This window comes from Microcebus murinus, chromosome 22, assembly GCF_040939455.1.
Source record: "Microcebus murinus isolate Inina chromosome 22, M.murinus_Inina_mat1.0, whole genome shotgun sequence".
In the NCBI taxonomy this organism is placed as follows: Eukaryota; Metazoa; Chordata; class Mammalia; order Primates; family Cheirogaleidae; genus Microcebus; species Microcebus murinus.
Window position 1 is genome coordinate 646,335 of NC_134125.1, and position 24,896 is coordinate 671,230.

Genomic DNA, 24,896 nt, shown 5'->3' on the forward strand with positions numbered 1-24,896 from the left:
CGCGCCCGCCCCCCACCCCCCGGCAGCCAGGCCCAGCATCCACCCCACAGCCCCCAGTGGCCCTGGCGGCCGGCTCTTCGGGACAGGCTGCACGGCCTCCGCAGCAGAACAGCCCGGAGGTGAGGGTCGTCCCCGGAATGACCGGTCCCCCCTCCAGAATGTGGCATCAGTAGGCCCGCGCTGCTTTCTGTAATCACAGCGAGGATTTCTCACGCGGATAAATTCCGTGTCAGCCAATTCTGCCCTCTCGTGTCCTGCGATTTTGCATTTGTTTGGGAACCCTGAGCGGTCATAAAAAAATCATTACCCGCCATGACAAGCTCGGTGGGGAGCTTGGCACTTCGATCCGGAGATCAGCCTGAGATTATTGCTGTTGCTAAGAAAACGAGAGAAATACCTGTCGTGTGTCCATGAACTGCAACTTAACCGATCAAATGTTGCTGTTAAAAATCAGAGTCGGTGTAAAAATTTCATTACTGTTAGGTTAGTGGCCAAAGTCTTAATGACAGAACAAATTGGATCTTTGCACAGATAAAAAGATAATCACCTTTTAATGTCCCTGTGGTTCTTGGGCCACTGATGGGTGTTTACTTCTGGCTTCAGGGCAGTCATTGGGGCAGAATGGCTTCTTTTAAATTATGACTGGCCGGGCGCGGTGGCTCACACCTGTAATCCCAGCACTCTGGGAGGCTGAGGAGGGAGCATTGCTCGAGGTCAGGAGTTCAAAACCAGCCTGAGCAAGAGCAAGACTCCATCTCTACTAAAAATAGAAAGAAATTAGCTGAACAACTAAAAATATATAGAATAAATTAGCCGGACATGGTGGCGCATGCCTGTAGTCCTAGCTACTTGGGAGGCTGAGGCAGGTGGATCATTTGAGCCCAGGAGTTTGAGGTTGCTGTGAGCTAGGCTGACGATACGGCACTCTTTTGCCCAGGCAACAGAGTAAGATTCTGTCTCAAAAGAAAAAAAAAATTATGACTGAGACCAGTTTTTTGTAGCTGTTTTTATGGAAGAGAGAGTTAATCCCTTCGGGGGCCTTGGGCCTGGCTGCCTCGGCATTTGGGGGCAACTTGAGGCTTCATAGGTTCCTCGTAGAGCCCTAAGGCCTTGGAAGAAACTAAGCCCTTGAGGTGCAAGGGGATTGTCCTTGTATGAGGCAAAATCTTTCATTAAAAGCTTAGAAGGCCAGGCGAGGTGGCTCACGCCTGTAATCCTAGCACTCTGGGAGGCCGAGGTGGGCAGATTACTCAAGGTCAGGAGTTCGAAACCAGCCTGAGCAAGAGTGAGACTCTGTCTCTATTAAAAATAGAAAGAAATTAATTGGCCAACTAAAAATACATAGAGGCCAGGCATGGTGGCTCACGCCTGTAATCCTAGCACTCTGGGAGGCCGAGGCAGGCAGCTTGCTTGAGGTCAGGAGTTCGAAACCAGCCCGAGCAAGAGCGAGACCCCGTCTCTACTATAAATAGAAAGAAATTAATTGGCCAACTAATACATATATATAAAAAATTAGCCGGGCCTGGTGGCGCATGCCTGTAGTCCCAGCTACTCGGGAGGCTGAGGTAGGAGGATCGCTTGAGCCCAGGAGTTTGAGGTTGCTGTGAGCTAGGCTGACACCACGGCACTCACTCTAGCCCGGGCAACAGAGTGAGACTCTGTCTCAAAAAAAAAAAAAGGCTTAGAAGTTCCCGCTTTGTCACAACACGTAGAGTCTGCCTATGTCCCACTTAGAGACAGGTTTTTCCTTTCTTTTTTTCTCTTTTGTGTCCCACCACCCAGGAGACGCTGGGTAGAAACCCCGAGTTAGTGAGTGCGCGACATGGCTCACTGCGCCACCCGGCACTCTTCCCCCTGCCGTCTCACTGCGCTCTGCTCTCACCATCGCTGTGCCTTGCGGCCACGTGCCCAGGGGGGCGGGACTCACGGCACTGATGAATGTTTAACGCGTATTGGGAAAAAAATAACAGGCACATCCAGTCTCAATTTCGCTCGCTGATAGGGAGCAAGGCTAAATCCGCTGACATTTTGAAATTGTGACAGAAACAGCGGTACGGTTGGCCGGCTGTCGGTTGCACATAACCGCACGAGTTGCGCGCTCCGCAGCGCCAAGGTGTGCCGTTCAGAGAGGGCCTGGCATCGGTGAGGCTCCGTGGCGCCGAGCAGTGCACAAGCTACACAACTGCCCGTTGCAGCCCCGATTGCTGATACACAGACAGGGCGAAACGGCGCAGGAGGTGGGCAGGTCACTCAAGCCTGGGAAAGGATGTTCCAGGGCCCACACAGACGGGTGGATACATTGATTTTCCTTTAATTTCCTTGCACTAAGTGCCCGAGTTGCTGGCGGGTGCTGTCATCGGTTGATGTTGTGCAGTGAGCGTTCGTACCCGGTCTGTGCCGGGCGCTTTACCAGGCTCTGCCGCGGAAGCAGCGGCCCCAAGCCCCGGGCACAGCGACTCGCGTGGCCACGGGAAGTCAGGGTGGAGGTGCCAGGCGGAGAGGAGGTGGCGGGGGGCCTCCGTGGCGCTCCTGCTCGGGGCCAGTCCTGGCGACGTGCTCATGCCGCTGTCTCTGCCCCAGGACCCCTGCCATGATCGGCTGCTCCTTCGTGGTGGACCGGGAGTATTTCGGGGACATCGGCCTGCTGGACCCGGGCATGGAGGTGTACGGCGGAGAGAACATCGAGCTGGGCATGAGGGTGAGTGTGGCCGCCCGAGGGGGCTCTCGGTCGGGGCAGGGCCAAGAGCGGGCGCAATCTCCAAGTTTCTGGGTCATACAAAGTGTCTGCTGGGGGTGACAGGTCCGGAGCTTTGGGAAGCGGGTCCTCCAGCACAGAGAGCCCAGCACCTGTCCCAGCCTCGCCCGGGGCTGTGTCCCCACCAGGTCCGAGTGCTCAAAACCAGGTCCAACGTTTTGCGCCTTTGTTCCTTATCGTTGGCATTTGGATGGTTGCGTTCTGTTTTCTTCGATGTTTCGCCTGTGGTGCTTCTAGCCACAGAGAAGGTTATTTAGGCCAGTTTTTAAAAATGCATATACAGTTTATTGAAGTGATTTTTTTTTTTTTTTTTTTTTTGAGACAGAGTCTCACTCTGTTGCCCGGGCTAGAGTGAGTGCTGTGGCGTCAGCCTAGCTCACAGCAACCTCAGACTCCTGGGCTCAAGCGATCCTCCTGCCTCAGCCTCCCGAGTAGCTGGGACTCCAGGCATGCCCCACCATGCCCAGCTCATTTTTTCTATATTTATTAGTTGGCCAATTAGTTTCTTTCTATTTTTAGTAGAGACGGGGTCTCATTCTTGCTCAGGCTGGTCTCGAACTCCTGAGCTCAAATGATCTGCCCACCTCGGCCTCCCAGAGTGCTAGGATTACAGGCGTGAGCCACTGCGCCCGGCCTGTTTATTGAAGTTATATCTTTCAATACCTATTTCCTTTAAGCCTTTAGATAAGATCATGCCATGGTTATAAATCCCCTAAACCAGGACAGTTGCCGTCCCTCTCTGCCTTTGCTTGCTGACTCTCCCAGGTTGGGCAGATTAAACGCAGCGAACAATTAGCTCGGTTGGTGCCTTTAGCTGATTAAATTCCCTTCAACCTTTCAAAGATGACACTTATAAATGTAGCATTTTATTTTTTTTAATCACTCTGAATGCCTGATATCGTACCAGAAACCCCCCCCCCAAGTGCTTATAAAACTCCAGCATGTCTGCTACCTGGCGCTTAAACCCAGTCTCAGGGCCTCTGAAGCACGTCGCGGTTGTGTGCGAATGTGTTAGGGCCACTCGCCTGTGCGGCCTTAAATGGCACATTCAGTGTCGGCTCAGTCGCACATGCAAGGGTGCAACCAGGAGTTGATCCGGAAAACCCTTCAATGCGCCGACTTTCCGTAACTGTTTCGGTTACGACAGCAAAGCTCTGCAAGCCAGGCCTGAGCGTGCACAGAAGCATCCGTTGTCGCGTCTGGTCTATTTTGTCATTGCCACGGGGAGGGACGCCGACCCTCCCTGGGGGGTCGTGCCCTGAGGAGCTGAGGTTGGCATCGGGCCGTGGGGTCTCAGGCAGACGGCACGAGCCGTAGAGACCGGGGAGAACAGGCTGGGAGGGGACCTGCGGCCGGGGAGCTGCCACCACTTGAGACAGAGGAAGTGGGGAGAAGGGAGCATGTGGGAGTCGGGGCCGGGGTAGGTGTTGCCTGGTGACAAAGTGTGACCAAGTGCGAGCAGATGTGGGCAGGTGTGCACAGGTGGACAGGTGTGAGCAGGTGTGGACAGGTGTGGGCGAATGTCAACAGATATGGGCAGGTGTGAGCAGGTGGTCAGGTGAGGGCAGCTATGGACAGGTGTGGGCAAATGTCAACAGGTGTGGCCAGTATAGACAGAAGTAGGCAGGTGCAGGCAGCGGTAGGCAGGGGTGGACAGAGACCAGGGTGGGACCCTGGGAGACAGGGCAAGTGTGGGCCGCTGTCCCCAGACCACAGGGACCATGCGGGGTCCTCACGAGGGAGTGGCCAGACTGGTGGGAGGTGCAGCCACAGGCCAGGCCGAGCGCCCGGAACTCTGCCCTGGGGGTGGGCGGCTTTGGTCCCCGGCACCTTTGGTCGTCAGTGAGGCCCTTCACTGGTTGTGTGCGAAGGGCAGGCTCTTTGGATGTGAAGCTGCTGTTGGAAGTTGAAAACGAGGGTGGAAGGAGGGAAAGAAAGAGCGAGGGAAGGGAGGAGATGGGCCAGGGAGGGAAGAGGACCCAGGGTTCCCGCCCGCGATGTGCCGCCGTGCCCAGCCCTGTGGCAGCTCCGTGGAGCCCACAGGGCCCCGCCGGACGCGGCTCCCCCACCCTCCCCCTACCCACCCCGCCAGCCGACGTCCCTCCCGGGACTCAGACGTGCACGCCACGCCACGCCACGGGTGAGGACTTGCTGGGCCGTCACAGCTAACTCACCGGGAGATCGACTCAGTTGCCCAGGCCGAGAGGATGCCCAGGGAGGGAGGCTCCTATTCGAAAGCCCTACCTGACCCAGAACTCCAGCCTGGGGGCCACCGGCCTGTCCCGCTGGGGCCAATGCAGCTGCGGGGTGGACGCTGGGCCTGGCCGACTGGCCTGGCTGTGGCTGCCGCGGGGCGGGGGCAGGGCAGGGTCTCCCAGCCCCTGTCTGCTCTGACACCCCACACCCACCCACCCACAGCACTGCAGGGAGTCTGGAAACCGTGGGGAAAAGTGCTCCCGGCAGGGGAACAGTGAGCACAGAGGCCCTGAGGCAGGACCGTGGCTGGCGGGAGTGTGGCCGGCTGCTGTCCCCCAGCCCCCACGCTGGCAGTGCTGTGACTCAGGGCTGGCCACTGCGCTCTGCCTCCCCCTTCCCCTCCCCCTTCTCCTCTCCGCCCCTCCCCTTCCCCCCTCTTCCCCCTCTTCTCCCTCTTCTCCTTTCCCTCGCTTCCCCCTTCCCTCCCCCTCTCCTTCCTCCTTCCCCCTCCCCCTCCCCTCCCCCTTTCCCCCCTCCTCCCTTCCCCCTCCCTTCCCCTTTCCCTCGCTTCCCCCTCCCCTCCCCCTCCCCTCTCCTCCCCCTCCCCTTCCCCTCCCCTTCCCCTCCCCCTTTCCCTCGCTTCCCCCTTCCCTCCCCCTCTCCTTCCTCCTTCCCCCTCTCCCTCCCCTCCCCCTTTCCCCGCTCCTCCCTTCCCCCTCCCTTCCCCTTTCCCTCGCTTCCCCCTCCCCTCCCCCTCCCCTCTCCTCCCCTTCCCCTCCCCCTTTCCCTCGCTTCCTCCTCCCCTCCCCCTCCCCTCTCCTCCCCTCCCCTCTCCTCCCCTCCCCTCTCCTCCCCTCCCCTCTCCTCCCCCTCCCCTCTCCTCCCCCTCCCCTCTCCTCCCCCTCCCCCCTTCCCCTCTCCTCCTCCCCCTCCCCTCTCCTCCTTCTCCCCCTCCCCCTCTTTCCCTTCCTCCTCCCCTCCTCCTTTCCCTCTCCTCCCCCTTCCCTCCCCCTCTCCTTCCTCCTCCTCCCCCTCCCCTCCCCCTGCCCCTCCTCCCTCTCCCCTTCCCCCTCTTCCCCCTCCCCTTCCCCCTCCCCCTCCCTCCCTCCCCCCCCACAGACACCACTGCCTGACCTGGCAGCCTGGAGGGGTGGGGGGGGGCACACGGCATTTCTGATCGATTCGGCCCAATTAGAGCGGTAATTCCGTGGTCTTGGGGCCAATTTACATTCTTGTGATTGTACAAGTGCCAGGCGCTCACCCTCTAATGAGGAAAGTCGTGGAGCCCATCAGAGGAAAATGAACCTGCCGCGCCCGTTCGTCCGGCTGGGACCGTCTGTCTCTGTTCTGAAACTCACACGCGTGCTACAGGGAAACCTCTTGTGTGCGCTGAAGGCAAGTCCTGGGCCCTGGAGACCCTCCCCCAGTGAGGGGCCGTGTCAGCACAGCCCACCTGGGGCCCGGGTGGCTTTTCCCGTCTCCCAAGGGTGGGTCTGTCCAAGGTCCTGTTGACGCGCCATCTCGCAGAGCCGGAGGACTGTCACCGTTTTTCCCGGGAGGGAGTTGGATGGGGTTCCCACGGCCGCTGCACAGCCCGTACTCGGGGAAAAGAGTCCCGGTATCAGAGGGACACGCGGGTGTTTTCCTCCCCCATGAGCGGCGGCAGAAGGGAGAGGATGGGGCAGGGGACTGTTCTCTAGAGCTGCTTTCAGGAAGGGCTTGTTCTAGTCACAGGTGGGATGGAGCCTGCCCGGGGGCTGCATGCAGAGACTGGTGGCATGGGCTGCAGTCCCCAACCCCCAGGCCGTGGACCAGCACCAGTCCGTGGCCTGTTAGGAACCTGTCCGCACGGCAGGTGAGCAGCAGGTGAGCGGGCAAAACTTCACCTGCATTTACAGCCGCTCCCATCGCTCTTGTCACCTCCTGAGCCCCGCCCCTGCCAGACCAGCGGGGCATCAGACCCCACGGGAGCAGGAGCCCTGCTGTAACTGCGCGTGCGCGGGGGCTAGGTCGCGCTCCTGTGGGAACCCGACACCAGGTGATCTGGGCGGGGCTGGGCGGTGGTGCCAGCGCAGGGGAGCGGCTGCAGACACAGACCATCAGCAGGGAGGTCCGACTGCGCAGTACCCGTGACGCGCTTGCATCATCCCGAAACCTTCCCCTCCTGCAGTCCATGGAAACATTGTCTTCCCTGAAACCCGTCCCTGGTGCCAAAAAGGCCGGGGTACCTGGTGCGCTGCCTCGAGGCACCCCCACCGCCCGGCCTCCCGGGAGCGAGGCTGCGGCCACAGGTGGCCCCACGCCTGCCGGCCCAGCCCGCACCGGCGCAGAGCAGCAGGACTGCAGGCTGGGGGCAGGTGCCACTCGGGGAGGGGACGTCTCCTGTCTGCTTCGTGACGGGGCCGCTTGAATGCTGCCTCTGCGCGCTGACCGGCTGGGACACCTTCTCGCTCCAAGCCTCAGTTTCCCCATGTGTCCCCGAGGAGGCCAGCAGGACTGAACTCCTGGGCTGTTGAGGGATTACGTGCAGGGACATCTCCCCGTGCCCAGAGCACGGCAAGCCTGCGACACATGCCGGTCGTCAGCCGTGCAGACACCGCTAAGTGCCGCCTTCCGTCCCTCTGGGAGGACGGCTCTCGTGGAGAGCTCTGGGGACGCTGACGAGGGCCGAGTGACAGCCACCACGGCTCTGTCCTGTCACTGCCGGGGGCGCGTGGCGCTCGGAGCCTGTGCGTGCTCCAGGACGTCCCTGCGCGTGCACGTCTGCGTGTCCGTGGCGTGTGCCACGGGTCTCTGTTCTGCCGTGGTGGGCGTCCTACCGAGCTTCACTCCCGCACACCGGGTGGGCCCAGGGGCAGCTGCAGGCCGGCGTGTTTATCCGTGACTGTCGATGACAGCGGCAGTCACGGCATGTCGGCGCCGGCGTGGGGACGTTTGTGTTTCCCTGTGTCACCCGGCGCGGAAACGGCGTTCTCGCGTCTGAATCTGTCTCCACGTCCCGGTCGCTGCCTCAGCGTCAGTTTGGAGAAGGGAAATTTGCTGAATCAGATGAAACACGTAGTTTATGGCGTTTGATAGAATTTGCCAAATCCTCCTCCCTGCCCCCCGAGAAGCTTTGTGTGATCTGTGTGTGTGTGTGTTTGCATGGTGTGTGTGCACGTGTGTGTATGGTATATGACACGTGTGGTGTGTGTATTGTGTGTATACGTGTGTGTGGTGTGGGTGTGGATGTGAGGGGCAGGTGTGTACATGTGAGTGGTGTGTGTATTGTGTATGTGAGTGGTGTGTGTATTGTGTGTGCATGTGTGTATGTATATGGTGTGTATTGTGCGTGTATTGTGTGTTATGTATGTGTGTGGTGTGTGTATGTGGTGTGTATTGTGTGTGTTGTTTATATATGTGTATGTGTGTATATGTGATTGTGGTGTGTATATGTGATGTGTGGTGTGTATATGTGTGTGGTGTGCATTGTGTGTGGTATGCGTATGTGTGTGGTGTGTATTGTGTGTGCATGTGTGTATGTGTATGGTGTGTATTGTGCGCGTATTGTGTTGTGTATGTGTGTGGTGTGTGTGGTGTGTATGTGTGTGGTGTGTATTGTGTGTGTTGTTTATATGTGTATATGTGTATGTGTGTATGTGTGGTGTGTGTGGTGTGTGTATGTGTGTGATTGTGTGTGCATGTGTGTATGTGGTGTGTGTATGTGTGCTGTGTATGTTTGTGTATGTGTGTGGTGTGTGTATTGTGTGCATGTGTATGTGGCGTGTGTGTATGTGTGTATATATGTGTGTATGTCTGTGCTGTGTATGTTTGTGTATGTGTGTATGTGTGTATGGTGTGTATTATGTGTGCATGCGTGTATGGTGTGTATATGTGTGTATATATGTGTGTTGTGTATGTTTGTGTGTGGTGTGTGTATTGTGTACATATGTGTGTATGCACGTATATATGTGTGGTGTATGTATGTGTATGCTCTGTGTGTTTGTGTGTGTGGTGTGTGTATATGTATGTGTATGTGTGTATATATGTGTGGTGTGTACTGTGTGTGTTTGTGTATGCGTGTGCATGCGTGGTGTGTGTATTGTGTGTACATGTGTGTACGTGTGCGTGCTGTGTGTTGTGTGTGCATGCATGTATATGTATGTGTATGTGCATATATGTGTGGTGTGTGCTGTGTGTATGTGTGTGCATGTGTGGTGTGTGTATTGTGTGTGCATGTGTGTATGTGTGCGTGGTGTGTGTATTGTGTGTGCACATGTGTGTGTGTGTGTGTGCGTGGCTTTGTCCTCAGCAGTGGTGCGAGAGGGAGGCCGTCTCCCAGGCCTTGCGGCGCGTAGGGTCCCCTCAGATATAATCGTCACTGTTTGCAGACGTGACAGACACAAAGGAAGTGTCTTCGTGGCTAATCTGCGTTTCTCCAGTCACCAAGGAGCTGGAGCACGCTCCGCGCGTCTGCCGGCCGTATGTTCTCAAACCGCGGCCAGTCTGTTCTCTCGCCCGTGCTTCTGGTTGGCGTTGAGCGCTCACCCCCGGGGTGCTGGCTCTGCCGCCCTGGGCGTCACCCGGGGACCGTGTCCTGTGCCCGCCTGTCACCTGCTGGTGCCCCGGCCCTCGCTGCCGTCCTCAGAGGCCACTCAGGTGTCTCTCCTGCTGGCGCTTCCGTAGCTCCTCTCTCACACGGAAAGCCCTAATCCATTTGCAGCGTGTATGATTTTGTGCGAGTAAGGTCACCGTCTTCCTCTAGGGTGCTCACTCTCCGCCCTCGGCACTGACGGGGCGCCCTCGCCCACGCCGGCGCCCGTCTGTCTCCGCCTGTGTCTGCTTCCCGCTTCCCTTTGGCCTCCTAAGATATTTTAACGCCCTGCAGTTGAATACCCCCCACGGGTGTTTTGACATTTCCTTGGCTCTTCCTTTGCTTCCACTCTCTCGTGTGAACTTGACAGACCTTTTATCACAACCCCACTCCACCTGCACAGGTTGGGTTACGCGATGCCACGTGGCAGCGTGACTCCAGGAATGGGCTGTGGGGCGGGAGTCTGGGCTCCCAAACTCTGACGCAGAGCCCCGGTGTGTCTGTGGGTCCTCTTCCCTTTACTCCTCGGGGCTCCTTGTCTGTGTTGTGAGTCGGAGGCTCTGTGTCTTTTTACTAGTCCTCGGTTCCTTGGGACGTGCCTCCCGCGGCCTAGAAACCCTGCTGGACATCTGGGGGGCTTCCCGACCTGTCCTGCAGGTGTCCTGGCAGCTCTTTCCTGCCTCCCGTCTCCTTGTCGTTCTGTGGAGAGTGCCGGCTAATTTCCCCGGTTCTACATTCCAATGAACAAATTCCCTCTTCGGCCATGTCCTGACAGCTATTTAAGCCACTTATTTAGCTCTGGGTTTTCATTTTAATGACTACCTTTCACATTTATGAGATCTTCTTCCATTGGCATTTTTAATATCTGGTTGCTTTTTTTATAACTGTTTTGATTCATGAACTCATGTTTTTTTTACCGGATGCTTTTCTCTCCTTTATGTCTCTAAGATTCTAACAGTTGTCTTAAGTCATTCTTTATATATTTTTTATTTGCTTATTATTATTATTTTTTTGAGACAGAGTCTCACTCTGTTGCCTGGACTAGAGTGCCGTGGCATCAGCCTAGCTCACAGCAACCTCAAACTCCTGGGCTCAAGTGATCCTCCTTTCTCAGCCTCCTGAATAGCTGGGACTACAGGCACGTGCCACCATGGCTGGCTGATTTTTTTCTATTTTTAGTTATTTGGCTGATTCCTTTCTATTTATAGTAGAGATGGGGTCTCGCTCTTGTTCAGGCTGGTCTCGAACTCCTGAGCTCAAGCAATCCTCCCGCCTCGGCCTCCCAGAGAGCTAGGATGACAGGCATGGGCCCCCGCGCCTGCCCTTTAAGTCCTTCTTAATGTACTCTTTTTCTCTGTCTCCTTGGATTTAAACTCACCCATTTTGTTGGTTGTGTTGTATGCCTCTCCTGGAGGTCGACGTCCTTGGGCACTTTGTCACCGTTTTAAGAGCTAGTTGTTCATGGGGCTCGTACCTTCACAACCACTCGATCCTGAAAGGAAGTTTCGGATTATCTCACCCTAACACCCCCAGATCTATGACTCAGAACTGAGCGGCTGAGTTTCCACCCAGGGAGAGATCCTGGCTCCACTCTCCAAGCATGTGGAAGTCGGCCTGACTCCAGGTGCCGCTGCCTCTGTGCCTGAGTTATTTCTGGCTGCAGCCTGGGATCAGGCGGAGCCGGTTCCAGCTTCTCTTCCCACTCAGGGAGCCTGTCATCCCAGCCTGTCCCAGCCCGGGACTCCCACAAGGACCCCTGCCGCACACCCTGCCCTGGGGCCCTCAGGACAGCCCGGGCCAGGCCTCGTGGCTTCAACCCACTTGTCGTGGCCGGCCTCTATTATTTCTGAGCTATGCAGAGTTTTGTCTTGTTTTCTGGTAAATACTTTTTTTTTTTTTTGAGACAGAGTCTCGCTGCGTCACCCAGGCTAGAGTGAGTGCCGTGGCATCAGCCTCGCTCACAGCAACCTGAATCTCCTGGGCTCAGGTGATCCTCCTGCCTCAGCCTCCAGAGTAGCTGGGACTACAGGCATGCGCCGCCATGCCCGGCTCATTTTTTCTGTATATTTTTAGTTGGCCAATTAATTTCTTTCTATTTTTAGTAGAGATGGGGGTTTTGCTCTTGCTCAGGCTGGTCTCAAACTCCTGACCTTGAGCGATCCTCCTGCCTCGGCCTCCCAGAGAGCTAGGATGATAGGCGTGAGCCACTGCACCCGGCCACTTTTAACTTTTAAAATAATCCATCCGTCCAGGCTCTGTGCTTGGAACAACGGGGCAGGTTTCCACGCCCATGATGTCGACCAGGTACCTTCCTGGGCGTCTGTCAGCTGCAAGGCCTGGGCCCACCCACGCAAACCTCGGCCTGACTGTAGCCGCATCCCCATCTGGGGACAGAAGGCCGTCCCTGAAGCAGCAGCCGGACGTGGCTCTGCCGCTGCAGGGATGGAACAGACGGTCGAGTCACGTGTGGGATGGCGAGGAGCCTCAGGCTCCCAGCGCAGTGCGCTCCCACGGGCACAGGTTGGCGTGCAGGCCAAGGGACCCAGCCCGGTTTCCGGCTCAGTGGGTCTGAGGGGTGCATGTCTCAAGGGTACCAGGGGGCACCGGTGGTTCAGGGGACCCCACTGGTTCGGGGACCCCACTTTGAGAACCACTTGCTCAGAAGGAAAAAAGCTATTTATCTCTTTTCATTTGTTTGAGATGTTCAAAGTGTTCAGTGCAGGCCGGGTGCAGTGGCTCACGGCTGTCATCCTAGTACTCTGGGAGGCCGAGGTGGGCAGATTACTCAAGGTCAGGAGTTCGAAACCAGCTTGAGCAAGAGTGAGACCCCGTCTCTACTCAAAATAGAAAGAAATTAATTGGCCAACTAATATATATAGAAAAAATTAGCCGGGCATGGTGGCGCGTGCCTGTAGTCCCAGCTACTCAGGAGGCTGAGGCAGCAGGATTGCTTGAGCCCAGGAGTTGGAGGTTGCTGTGAGCTAGGCTGACGCCACGGCACTCACTCTAGCCTGGGCAACAGAGTGATACTCTGTCTCAAAAAATATATATATAAAACAAAGTGTTCAGTGCAAACAAGAGGGATTTGGAGCAAAGGCCCTGCTCGGAAGTTTCCGCGGTCGGCATGGGAATGGGAGTGTGGAGACGGTGGTTTCTGCAGCCCGCTGTACAGGCTTGATCGCCCAGGAGACGGCTTCTTGTCGAAAACTGATGGATCGAGCCCCTGAGCCCCGGGAGATGGGATTTGCCTTCCCGACACTAAATCCAGCAAACTCTGCCCTGGAGACGGACGGTCCCCACAGAGTAGGGGTCTGTGAGATAGGGAGGCCCGCGGCTGCACAGCAGGAATTATTGTCTCCTGCGCCGGCCTGGGCTCCGGCGGGGACACGGAGCAGATTGTAAATCTTTAAGACTCAGGTTCAGCGGGAAACCTCTAAAGCCGATGCATGCGGAGTTCTCCAGAGCGAGCGGTACAGAGCCTGGCTTTTTTTAGAGGGGAATCCTGCACTGCCAGAGGGCAGGTGCTGATGGCCCCTGGCACACCTGTGCCGGATGACCACCTGTGGGCAGGACGCCCGGGCGTGGCCGGCCCCAGGCGACCTCAGGTGCAGTGGCCGCTGCCTGGAGGCCTGGCCTGGCCAGGAGCTCCCAGCCTGCTTGGCTTCTCAGGGCCACGTCCTCATCTCGATAGCACAGCTGTGCATGGCGCCCAGAGAGGGGGACACTTCTGTGTGGACGGATGCAGATGGGTGGGTGGAGGAGTGGATGGGTGGATGGTGGGTGGGTGGATGGATGGGTGGTGGGTGGGTGGATGGTGGGTGGGTGGATGGATGGGTGGTGAGTGGATGGGTGGTGGGTGGATGGTGGGTGGGTGGATGGATGGGTGGTGGGTGGGTGGATGGATGGATGGTGGGTGGATGGATGGATGGGTGGTGGGTGGATGGATGGTGGGTGGATGGTGAGTGGATGGTGGGTGGGTGGATGGATGGGTGGTGAGTGGATGGGTGGTGGGTGGATGGTGGGTGGGTGGATGGATGGGTGGTGGGTGGATGGATGGATGGTGGGTGACTGGTGAGTGGATGGGTGGTGGGTGGATGGATGGTGGGTGGATGGATGGATGGTGGGTGGGTGGGTGGATGGACGGATGGTGGGTGGGTGGGTGGATGGATGGTGGGTGGGTGGGTGGATGGATGGATGGTGGGTGGGTGGGTGGATGGTGGATGGATGGATGGGTGGTGGGTGGATGGATGGTGGGTGGATGGATGGATGGATGGTGGGTGGGTGGGTGGATGGATGGTGGGTGGGTGGATGGTGGATAGATGGATGGATGGTGGGTGGGTGGGTGGATGGACGGATGGTGGGTGGATGGGTGGACGGGTGGGTGGAGGAGTGGGTGGGTGGTGGTGGATGGGTGTTGGTTGGATGGGTGTGTGGATGGGTTGATGGGTGGATGGTGGGTAGATGGTGGGTGGGTGGATGTGTGGATGGATGGTGGGTGGGTAGATGGTAGGTCCCTGGGATGTAACGAGCCGTCCCCCGACAGTGCCTGGTCCTGGGTGGCTGTGTGGGTTGCCGCCCTGCCCAGGCGGCGGGTTCAAGCAGTGGGACTGTGGAGATACCATGAGGTGCCGCTTCATCCTCAGGTCTCGGGCAGAGTGCAGTTGGGGCTCCCGGCCGTGCCGCCACCATCCCCCCAGAGGCCGAGGCGGGCAGAAACTGGTCCCAGCGCGGGGCCCACAGTCAAGGCACCCACCCGCAGGGCCGCAGCGCCAGGGCCGGGCTGCAGGGAGCAGCGTGCCCCAGCCTCACCCCTCCCCCGGCGCCGTCCCCACGGGCGGTTATTGAGGAATCCAGGAGGACCAAGCCTCACTGCAAAGCAGAAGATGCTGCCGCTTGGTGTTCCTCCTCTCAGGAACCAGCAAGGGCGCCGGGGAGTCCGAGGGGTGGGGCTGGGGCCGGGCGGGGTCCCCTGCCCCCCGAGGTTCCTTCCCCCAGCGGCGCCAGGAGGCCACGCCCGCCCTCGCTGCACCTGCCGTCTGTTTGGGTGGCAGTTTACCAAGTCGAAGCAGATAATGAGCAGTTAAGACACAGCGTGGGCGTGACGGGAGCGTGTGACTCCCCGCGGTGACACCTCGGCAGCCCCCGGGTGAAGCAGCAGCCTCGGGGCTCAGCACACCGGGTGGGGTGCCCTGCCCCACTCAACCTGCTGTGTGAGCTTGGGTAGGTCACCTGGCCCGTCTGTGCCTATGGTATTATTTTTATCTGCAGTGAGGACAGGTCAGTCCCCACCTGCCCTGACAGAGGGTTGCCGGGTTCCTTTTCATCCAGCTGCCACGCCTGCCCACCGGTCCAGCTTCACTGGTGAGGAGTATGACAGAAAACCTCCTTAACTGAGGCTAAGGGGCGGAGATTCGTGTGTCCCGTGAAGCACAGAGCTGATGGGGCCCCTCCACGACACCCGTGGGAACTCAGGCTCTTTCTGACTTTCCCTCTGCCGTCCTCACTGTGCAGGCTTTGACATACATGGCTGTCACCTCATGGTCACAGGATGGCTGCCACGCCTCCAGACCTCACACCCACATTCCTAACAGAAGGAATGGAAAGGGGGCGAAAGGCTCTGCCAGCTGTGTCTGCTCTTCTTGCAAAATCGGGATAAGCCACGGCTTTCTCGAAAGCCCCATTCTGAGACTTCTGCTTACAGCTCACTGGCCAGAACTATACCCCATGGCTTGTCCCCCAGCGGCTGTCCTGGGCTTGTTCCTGCACTGGTGACTGGCATGACCGTGACCGTGGGGTGGGGCGATGGCGTCCCCCTCCCGATCACCAAAGGGTGACCCCAGGCCTGCCCTGTCAACCTCCATTACTCTGGGTGGGAAGGACGGCGCCAGGCTCCGGGGTCCCTCACCTGATCTTCCTCGGGCTGCCCCGAGGGGAGGGCCCAGGACGTCACCCCGGAGACCCCCGAGAGCTGGACCACGTGCGTTGGCTCCCACGGGAGGGTTTCACTCTGCGCCTGGTCCTCAGACACTGGGCGTCGGTCCTCTCGGGCCCACGGAGCGGAGAAGTTGTTGCCGATATTTGTATGACATGTATGGAGGGTTAAGCTCTTTCCCGTTAAGCTGCGACCGAGAGCCGCTCAGCCCTCCCCGTTGCGTGAGGCTGTTTCCAGGGAACAGGCGGGCGCGGTTCTGCCGTCAGATCACGTGTGGGTCCCTGGTGTCGAAGCACATGAAACATTTCAAGGTCATTGACTCCAGCTGGGCAGAGAACCGCCCGGATGCAGGGACGCCACTCAGAGTGCGCCTGGGATTGGGGGCAGAGGGAGGGTCCTTCCTTCCTGTCGTTCAGGGAGTCGGAACAGACGCTGCCCAGCGCGGGGATGATCCCAGGCGGCTTCCGGGACCAGCCTCCTCCCCCATTTCTGGGGCTGGTGCCACTGGCGTGCGTTTGGTGGCCGGCTGGAGACACCAAGGCAGGAACCGCCCACACCCAGGGCGGAGCCAGCAGGGCAGGGTTGGCAAAATACATCCCCACTGGCAGGCGCCGTGGCTTATACCTGTCATCCTAGCACTCCGGGAGGCCGAGGAGGGCAGATTGCTCGAGGTCAGGAGTTCGAGACCAGCCTGAGCAAGAGCGAGACCCCGTCTCTACTAAAAATAGAAAGAAATTACCCATACTACTAAAAATACATAGAAAAAATTAGCCAGGCATGGTGGCGCATGCCTGTAGTCCCAGCTACCCAGGGGGCTGAGGCAGGAGGATCGCTTGAGCCCAGGAGTCTGAGGTTGCTGTGAGCGAGGCTGACGCCACGGCGCTCACTCTAGCCTGGGCAACAGAGCAAGACTCTGTCTCAAAAAAGAAAACAAAGGTGTTGGGTGAGTGGACTCAAACCCGCAGCCACGCCACGTGCAAGAGAAGTCCCGTTCAGTCTGAAGAGCCCAGAGCGGAGGCTGCCGTGCCGGGCTGTGGTGGGCACAAGCCGCCTCCCCGGCAACCAGCCCGCGGTGGCCAAGCGCCGGCCCCAGGCTGCAGGGGGGCAGGTGCCCGGGAGGGGGTTTCACTGGGGTCCCCGGGGTCCCCGCGTCGGGAGGGCGGGGCGGGGTGCCTGGATGCCGGCCAGCCCCGCGCTGCCCCGCAGGTGTGGCAGTGCGGCGGCAGCATGGAGGTGCTGCCCTGCTCCCGCGTGGCGCACATCGAGCGCACCAGGAAGCCCTACAACAGCGACATCGACTACTACGCCAAGCGCAACGCGCTGCGGGCGGCCGAGGTCTGGATGGACGACTTCAAGTCCCACGTGTACATGGCCTGGAACATCCCCATGACCGTAAGCCGGGCGCCGGGCGGGGAGGGGGTGGGGCGCGGGCGCCTGTGCCCCGGCGTGGGAGTTGGAGCCGGGGCCGCCAGGGCCAGGCTGGCGTGGAGGCCGCCCGCAGGCAGGGCCCCGCCGGGAAAGGCTCCCTCACGCTGGCCCGGCCGGCGCACTCACGCCCGGCCCTTTGTGGGCGAGATGTTTCCTGAGCCTGGAGTGGGCGTACTGCGTTTCCCCGAAAATAAGACAAGGTCTTCTCTTTATCTTTCCTCAAGAAGACACCCTAGGGCTTATTTCCAGGGGATGTGTTATATTTTTTAAGTATGGTCCAACCATCTACATTGATTCAAATACAGCGAAGTCGTCTTCTCCTGGAACATCATCATCACTCTCCAAACCCCGAATTCCATCCTGAATGTCTTGTGACTCTGTTTCCTTTAGAACCGTTGGCCCCGATCTCTCCTGTCGAGCACTAGAGCTCTCACGGGGCGGATGAGAAGGGCTGGTCGTTTTTCCCGCTCCTCGACGACACGCATGGGTGGTGCAGAAACGCTGCATAGCCACGCCCGTCACTAGGGCTTATTTTCGGGGTGGGGCTCATATTGCACAAATGCTTAGAAGCCCTGCCAGGGCTTATTTTCGGGGAACACGGTAGCTGCCACAGCGAGGAGCCAGTGAGGGCCATGCCCGGTGCCAGCCTCATTGCACCATCAGGCCGTAGCCAGCCTGGGCGTAGGCCCCACTCAAGCCGTGGGCAGGTGCCGACAGCAAGGCCACACCAGCCCCCGCACCCCTGCTCAGAGCCTCAGCTCTCTGCTCTCCGGGTGCACAGGCCCGTGCTCATGAGGCCCCCGGGGCAGGGGCCGCAGTCTGCAGCACTGGCTCTCAAAGCGGGGCCCCTGGCCAGCACCGTCAGCGCCACCGTGGACAAGGGGCGGGGGAATGCAGATTCTGGGCCCCGCTGGCTCCTGCTGGGTCAGGACCTTGGGGTGGGCCTGGCCACCTGCGCCCTTTCTTGGCTTCCGGCTCGTTAGCCTTTGGGAACCGCAGTCCGCAGCGGATCTGTTCCCTTCAGTCGGCATCTGGGGAGAGTCCTTCAGCTGGACTCAGACTGTCAGGGCTCCAGCCTGGGGCGTGGGCGGCCTCCGTCTCCAGCCCCCCAGAGGCCAAGCTGGTGCCGCATGGCCCAAGGCCCCCATGGGTCTCACCGCAGCATGGACTCTCCGGGGTGGCCCCAGGCCAGGGGGACGGGGACAGTCTCAGGGCCCCAGCAGGGACCTCCCGTCCAGGCTGCGGCTCGTCCCAGCTGGGGAGGAGCTGGGCGGGGAGGAGGACCCCCGCCCCCCAGATCCCTGAAGATGGGGCCGTCCTGGGCGGAGGCGGGGAGGGGGGCCACTGGGAGCTCAGGGACCGGAGTCCTGGGCATAGGACGCTCATGTGTCCCTCCGCCCGCTCTGGCCTTGCAGAACCCGGGCGTGGACTTTGGGGACGTGTCTGAGAGGCTGGCCCTGCGCCAGAGGCTGAAGTGCCGCAGCTTCCAGTGGTACCTGGAGAACGTGTACCCCGAGATGAGGGTCTACAACGACACCCTCACGTACGGAGAGGTACCGCCTTGCCCAGGGGCCCCACCCGGGTGGGGGGGCTTTCCACCCTGTGCACTCCCACGCCCTCAGCTGTGCTCAGGTGTCCTTCTCGGACGTCTGGACCCCCTGGGGTGCAGGCACATTCACAGGCACCAGGCACATGCCAGTGTATGAGCCCACGTGAACACATGCATGAACACTTGCAAACAAAGATACATGTGTGGGCCGGGCGTGATGTCTAACGCCTGTAATTGTCCCACTCTGGGAGGCCGAGGCAGGCGGATCATTTGAACTCAGGAGTTTGAGATCAGCCTGAGCAAGAGCGAGACCCCGTCTCTTCCAAAAATAGAAAGAAATTAGCTGCACAACTAAAAATATATAGAAAAAATGAGCCTGGCATGGTGAGGCATGCCTGTAGTCCCAGCTACTCGGGAGGCTGAGGCAGGAGGATTGCTTGAGCCCAGGAGTTTGAGGTTGCTGTGAGGGAGGCTGACGCCACGGCACTCTAGCCTGGGCAACAAAGCGAGACTCTGTCTCCAAAACAAGATACACGCAAGTAGACACAGAGACGCGTGTGCGTAGACGCACCCACAGGTTCGCAGAGACGTGCCTGTGTGCGGGTGCAGACAGCTCCCCGCGGGTGGCCTTGCCTTGACCGGGGACACTCGATGACTCGGGGTTCTCCCGTCCCTGTGGGTGGCCTTGCCTCGGCCGGGGACCCTCAATGACACGGGGTTCTCCCATCCCTGTGGGTGGCCTTGCCTGGGCTGGGGACCCTCGATGACTCGGGGTTCTCCCGTCCCTGCGGGCTGCAGGTGAGGAACAGCAAGGCCAGCGGCTACTGCCTGGACCAGGGCGCAGAGGACGGCGACCAAGCCATCCTGTACCCCTGCCATGGCATGTCCTCCCAGGTGAGAACAGCGGCCACGGCTTCCCGGCACTGGGGGGGGGGCAGGGCGTGGGGGACCCACCCAGACCCCAGGCAGGTAGGGGGTGGCACAGAGGTGGGGCACGCAAGGGTCCCTGGGGCATCCTGATACCGCTGTGGCCGGGCTCCCGGCTGGGAGCAGCTCAGGGCCTCCCCACCCCCAGGGCAGCGGGGCTGACGGGAGCCCCCCAGCTCCACCTTCCAGAAGCTGAGTCCTGGCCGGACTGGCATCGCAGGGCCCAGGTGGCGCCGTGTCCTCCATTCAGGGCCGCCCAGCCCAGCCCCCAGGCCTGGCCCTGCCCGGCCATCGCCCCATCCCCAAGGTGGGAGGTGCCAAGGCAGCCTCGCTCGGGACCCATGTGTGCCGCGGGTGCAGGACGGCCACGCAGCCTATCTGTGCCCCGTGGTGCTCGCTAGGGCAGCGGGGAGACCGGGCGGGCACTCGGCCTGTCTGTGCCTCATGGTGCTCGCCAGGGCAGTGAGGAGACCCGGGCGGGCACGCCGGCCTGTCTGTGCTCCGTGGTGCTCGCCAGGGCAATGGAGAGACCTGGGAGGGCACGCAGCCTGTCCGTGCCCCGTGGTGCTCGCCAGGGTGGTGGGGAGACCCGGGTGGGCACGCAGCCTGTCTGTGCCCCGTGGTGCTCGCCAGGGCGGTGGGGAGACCCGGGTGGGCACGCAGCCTGTCCGTGCCCCGTGGTGCTCGCCAGGGCGGTGGGGAGACCCGGGTGGGCACGCAGCCTGTCTGTGCCCCGTGGTGCTCGCCAGGGTGGTGGGGAGACCCGGGTGGGCACGCAGCCTGTCTGTGCCCCGTGGTGCTTGCCAGGGTGGTGGGGAGACCGGGCGGGCACTCGGCCTGTCTGTGCTCCGTGGTGCTTGCCAGGGCGGTGGGGAGACCCGGGCGGGCACTCGGCCTGTCTGTGCCCCGTGGTGCTCGCCAGGGTGGTGGGGAGACCCGGGCGGGCACGCAGCCTGTCTGTGCCCCGTGGTGCTCGCCAGGGCGGTGGGGAGACCCGGGCGGGCACGCAGCCTGTCTGTGCCCCGTGGTGCTCGCCAGGGTGGTGGGGAGACCCGGGTGGGCACGCAGCCTGTCTGTGCCCCGTGGTGCTCGCCAGGGCGGTGGGGAGACCCGGGCGGGCACTCGGCCTGTCTGTGCCCCGTGGTGCTTGCCAGGGTGGTGGGGAGACCCGGGCGGGCACTCGGCCTGTCTGTGCCCCGTGGTGCTCGCCAGGGCGGTGGGGAGACCCGGGCGGGCACGCAGCCTGTCTGTGCCCCGTGGTGCTCGCCAGGGCGGTGGGGAGACCCGGGTGGGCACGCAGCCTGTCTGTGCCCCGTGGTGCTCGCCAGGGCGGTGGGGAGACCCGGGTGGGCACGCAGCCTGTCTGTGCCCCGTGGTGCTCGCCAGGGCGGTGGGGAGACCCGGGTGGGCACGCAGCCTGTCTGTGCCCCGTGGTGCTCGCCAGGGTGGTGGGGAGACCCGGGCGGGCACTCGGCCTGTCTGTGCCCCGTGGTGCTCGCCAGGGCGGTGGGGAGACCCGGGTGGGCACGCAGCCTGTCTGTGCCCCGTGGTGCTCGCCAGGGCGGTGGGGAGACCCGGGTGGGCACGCAGCCTGTCTGTGCCCCGTGGTGCTCGCCAGGGTGGTGGGGAGACCCGGGCGGGCACTCGGCCTGTCTGTGCCCCGTGGTGCTCGCCAGGGCGGTGGGGAGACCCGGGCGGGCACTCGGCCTGTCTGTGCCCCGTGGTGCTCGCCAGGGCGGTGGGGAGACCCGGGTGGGCACGCAGCCTGTCTGTGCCCCGTGGTGCTCGCCAGGGCGGTGGGGAGACCCGGGCGGGCACTCGGCCTGTCTGTGCCCCGTGGTGCTCGCCAGGGTGGTGGGGAGACCCGGGCGGGCACTCGGCCTGTCTGTGCCCCGTGGTGCTCGCCAGGGTGGTGGGGAGACCCGGGCGGGCACGCAGCCTGTCTGTGCCCCGTGGTGCTCGCCAGGGCGGTGGGGAGACCCTGGCGGGCACGCAGCCTGTCTGTGCCCCGTGGTGCTCGCCAGGGCGGTGGGGAGACCCTGGCGGGCACGCCGGCCTGTCCGTGCCCCGTGGTGCTCGCCAGGGCGGTGGGGAGACCCTGGCGGGCACGCAGCCTGTCCGTGCCCCGTGGTGCTCGCCAGGGTGGTGGGGAGACCCGGGCGGGCACGCAGCCTGTCTGTGCCCCGTGGTGCTCGCCAGGGCGGTGGGGAGACCCGGGTGGGCACGCAGCCTGTCTGTGCCCCGTGGTGCTCGCCAGGGCGGTGGGGAGACCCGGGTGGGCACGCAGCCTGTCTGTGCCCCGTGGTGCTCGCCAGGGTGGTGGGGAGACCCGGGCGGGCACTCGGCCTGTCTGTGCCCCGTGGTGCTCGCCAGGGCGGTGGGGAGACCCGGGCGGGCACTCGGCCTGTCTGTGCCCCGTGGTGCTCGCCAGGGCGGTGGGGAGACCCGGGTGGGCACGCAGCCTGTCTGTGCCCCGTGGTGCTCGCCAGGGCGGTGGGGAGACCCAGGTGGGCACTCGGCCTGTCTGTGCCCCGTGGTGCTCGCCAGGGCGGTGGGGAGACCCCGGCGGGCACGCAGCCTGTCTGTGCCCCGTGGTGCTCGCCAGGGCGGCGGGGAGACCTGGGTGGGCACGCAGCCTGTCTGTGCCCCGTGGTGCTCGCCAGGGCGGCGGGGAGACCTGGGTGGGCACGCCGGCCCAGACTCGGCCCTCACGGTCTCCCTCTGCCCCAGCTGGTGCGGTACAGCGCCCACGGCCTCCTGCAGCTGGGCCCGCTGGGCTCCACGGCCTTCCTGCCCGACTCCCGGTGTCTGGTGGACGAGGGCAGGGGCCGCACGCCTGCCCTGAAGAAGTGCGAGGATGTGGCCCGGCCCACGCAGCGGCTGTGGGACTTCACGCAGGTCAGCGGGTGGCCGGGACCCCCAGGTGGCTCTGCCCGGGCGGCCTGACACCTGGGAGAGGGCAGGGTGGGGGGTCTGGGGTTCCGGGATAGAGGGCGGGGTCCTGGGTGAGCAGCTCCTGTGAGCCCCGGTGCTCACCTCAGAGGGTAGGTGACTGGCCCAGGGTCACACAGCTAAAGAGGGGCGGAGCCAGTCAGCCTGGTCACCAGCCCTGTGGCCTCCTCTTCCAGCCTCCGCTGCCCCTGACTCCGGCCTCTTCCGCTTCAGCCGCCCAGATCCGCGGACCCTGGGGGAGAGGGAGGAGGACTGAGGCAGTGGGTGGGTGGGAAACACTTTGACCGGGTCTGCCGGGAGACCCTCGGAGCTTGGCTGAAGTCAGCTGAGACAGCCCTGGCCCCCCAGAGCCTGGCTCGCCGAGCCCCGCCTGACCACGTCACCTGGGCTGCGGCTCTGGGCTTCCCGCCCTCAGTCCCGGCGCATCCTTGGAAGTAGGTCGTTAGGGTGTCAGGGCACGGACACCTCTGGGGACACACGGCCCGACCCGTACAGCCCGGCCTCGCAAGGCCGCTTGGCGGTCTGCTGCCTCGTGGACCATCAAGTCCCACCCTGACCCAGCCCCCCCAGCCCCCCTCCCAGTGTCTTCCAGGAGTTCACCCGCCCATCCCCCCACTCCCCTTCCCTCCTGGGCCCCACATGGCCTCCATCATCCCCCCGCCGTGGGCAGAGCCCGTGATAGACAGTCAGGCCTGCACCTGTGCTCGGCCGTGGGGTTCAGGGCTCCCGTACTCGAGGGGCGGCAGGGAGGGCCTGTCGCTGTGGTCGGGGAGACCCTGTGGCCGGGCTGGGCGGGGCCGGTGCGAGAACCTGCTGCTCTGTCCCTGGGGTCCCTGCACCAGGGCCGGTGGCTGCAGAGGTGACCCAGGGACCTGAGGGAGGTACCTTGGGGGAAGAGGCCTGTCTGGGCCCCTGCAGTTTGTCTTCCTGGCCCTGTTTGGACCCCGGCTGGCGGGGCGGGCTGGAGGGGCGGACACAGGGCAGAGATGGGACGGGGCCAGGATAGACCCTGAGCCTTCGGGGCTGGGGCCTGGGATCACCCTGCACTTTCGGGGATGCCTCTGCAGGAAAGGGGACGCCCGGGCTCCCAAGATGACTCAGTTTCCCTGGCCCCGCAGAGCGGCCCCATTGTGAGCCGAGACACGGGCCGGTGCCTGGAGGTGGAGATGTCCAAGGACGCCAACTTTGGGCTGCGGCTGGTGGTGCAGAGGTGCTCGGGGCAGAAGTGGATGATCAGGAACTGGATCAAGCACGGGAGGCACTGACTGCCGGCCCGGCCCAGCCTGGCCCCCACGCCAGGCAGACCCTCGAGGACCGAGCCCGCCTGGCTGGGGGCCGGGCTGGCACCCGCTGGCTCCTCCGCCCTGGGACCCTAGCAGCATCTCGAGGTCCTGCGGCCCGGACGGCAGAGGCCGTGGCCGGGCTCGCCCCTCCCGACAGGCTCTGCCGAGGGGGGTCTGGGGTCTGGCAGCAGCCGGCCGACTCCGAAACACGTGCCTTTTCTGCGGGGCCTGCGCTCCAGGCTCCGGCGGCCACGTCTTCTGCATGTGCTACAGCCCCTGCATACACCCCGAGGGCACCCACCCGCCAGTCGGAGCCAGGCCCAGCGCCCGCGTCTCGCGGCCTCCCCGGCCGGCCATGCTGCCGGCCACTCAGCCCAAGTCGGACGTCCCAGTGGGACGCAGCCTCGGGGGCTGGTGGGGGGCGGGGCGACCCCCACGGCCTGGGCGTCCCAAAGACAAAGCCCGCGCGGTGTGTTTAGGAGACTCACCGCGTCAACAGACACCAAATACAGAGCAGAGTCAGCGGCCCACACGCCGTGTCTGCCTGCCCAGGCGCGGAGCCGGCGGACGTGGGGCTGGGCCCTGTCCTGCTGCCCGGCCGGGTCCAGGCGCCTTTCCTCCTGTTGCCCCACCATCCTCCGAGGCAGGAGTCAGCAGACCGCGCCCCTGGCCCCCTCCTGTTTGTATAAATAAAGTTTTGTGGGCACAGGGCCCTGCCCATGTGCTCGCGCGCTGTCTGTGGCTGCTGCTTTGGGGCTGTGGGCAGAGCCCCCGGGGTGTGTCCTGGCTCCCGTGGTCCGGGAGGGTGGCCTCGGCGTGTCCCGGCCACCAGGGACACGTCCACATCACTCCCGCTCTTGTCCTGTGGGTCAGAAGGCGACGTCATGCCACTGAGCTGCAAAGGAGGCTGGGAACCGCGGCCTCTCATTGGGCAGCTGCGCGTCCGGCTAAAATCCAGGGTTTCTGCATTAAAAGGAAGGAGAGTAGAAGGGACATTGGTCAAAATCGGGCCCTGTGGCTCCGTGCGGGACACGGTCCTCCTCCAGAAATTCGCCGCACAGTCGTCCTTGGGCGCCGCGTCCTCATGGCATCCCCGCCACGGCAGAGTGGCCCGTCCTGGCTCTGTTCTCAGTCCCCGCACTGAAGGCCACTGACCCCCCGAGGGCGGCAGTGCTGGTCCTGGTGGCCGAGGGTGTCCTCACTCAGCCGGGGGTCGGGGGCTGCTGGCCTTGGCCCCCACGCTGAGACCCGCCAACCTCCATGTCAGGGCCGGCACTCCGTGGCTGCTGCAGGAGCCAACA

General features: G+C 62.1%; 1 protein-coding gene across 2 annotated transcripts in view; it reads left to right on the forward strand.

The window, feature by feature from the left end:
• GALNT9 (polypeptide N-acetylgalactosaminyltransferase 9) overlaps window positions 1-24,331 on the forward strand; it is a 65,320-nt gene extending 40,989 nt beyond the window's left edge. The window contains exons 6-11 of one of the 2 annotated variants that reach the window (XM_075996400.1): window positions 2,581-2,698; window positions 16,663-16,848; window positions 18,300-18,437; window positions 19,232-19,327; window positions 22,091-22,258; window positions 23,380-24,331. In XM_075996400.1, coding sequence (XP_075852515.1) covers window positions 2,581-2,698; window positions 16,663-16,848; window positions 18,300-18,437; window positions 19,232-19,327; window positions 22,091-22,258; window positions 23,380-23,577 — 904 coding nt within the window. In that variant the 3' untranslated portion in view covers window positions 23,578-24,331. The remainder of the gene's footprint in view (window positions 1-2,580; window positions 2,699-16,662; window positions 16,849-18,299; window positions 18,438-19,231; window positions 19,328-22,090; window positions 22,259-23,379) is intronic. The other variant, XM_075996401.1, reaches the window with a different exon arrangement.
• The last annotated feature ends 565 nt before the right edge of the window (window positions 24,332-24,896 follow it).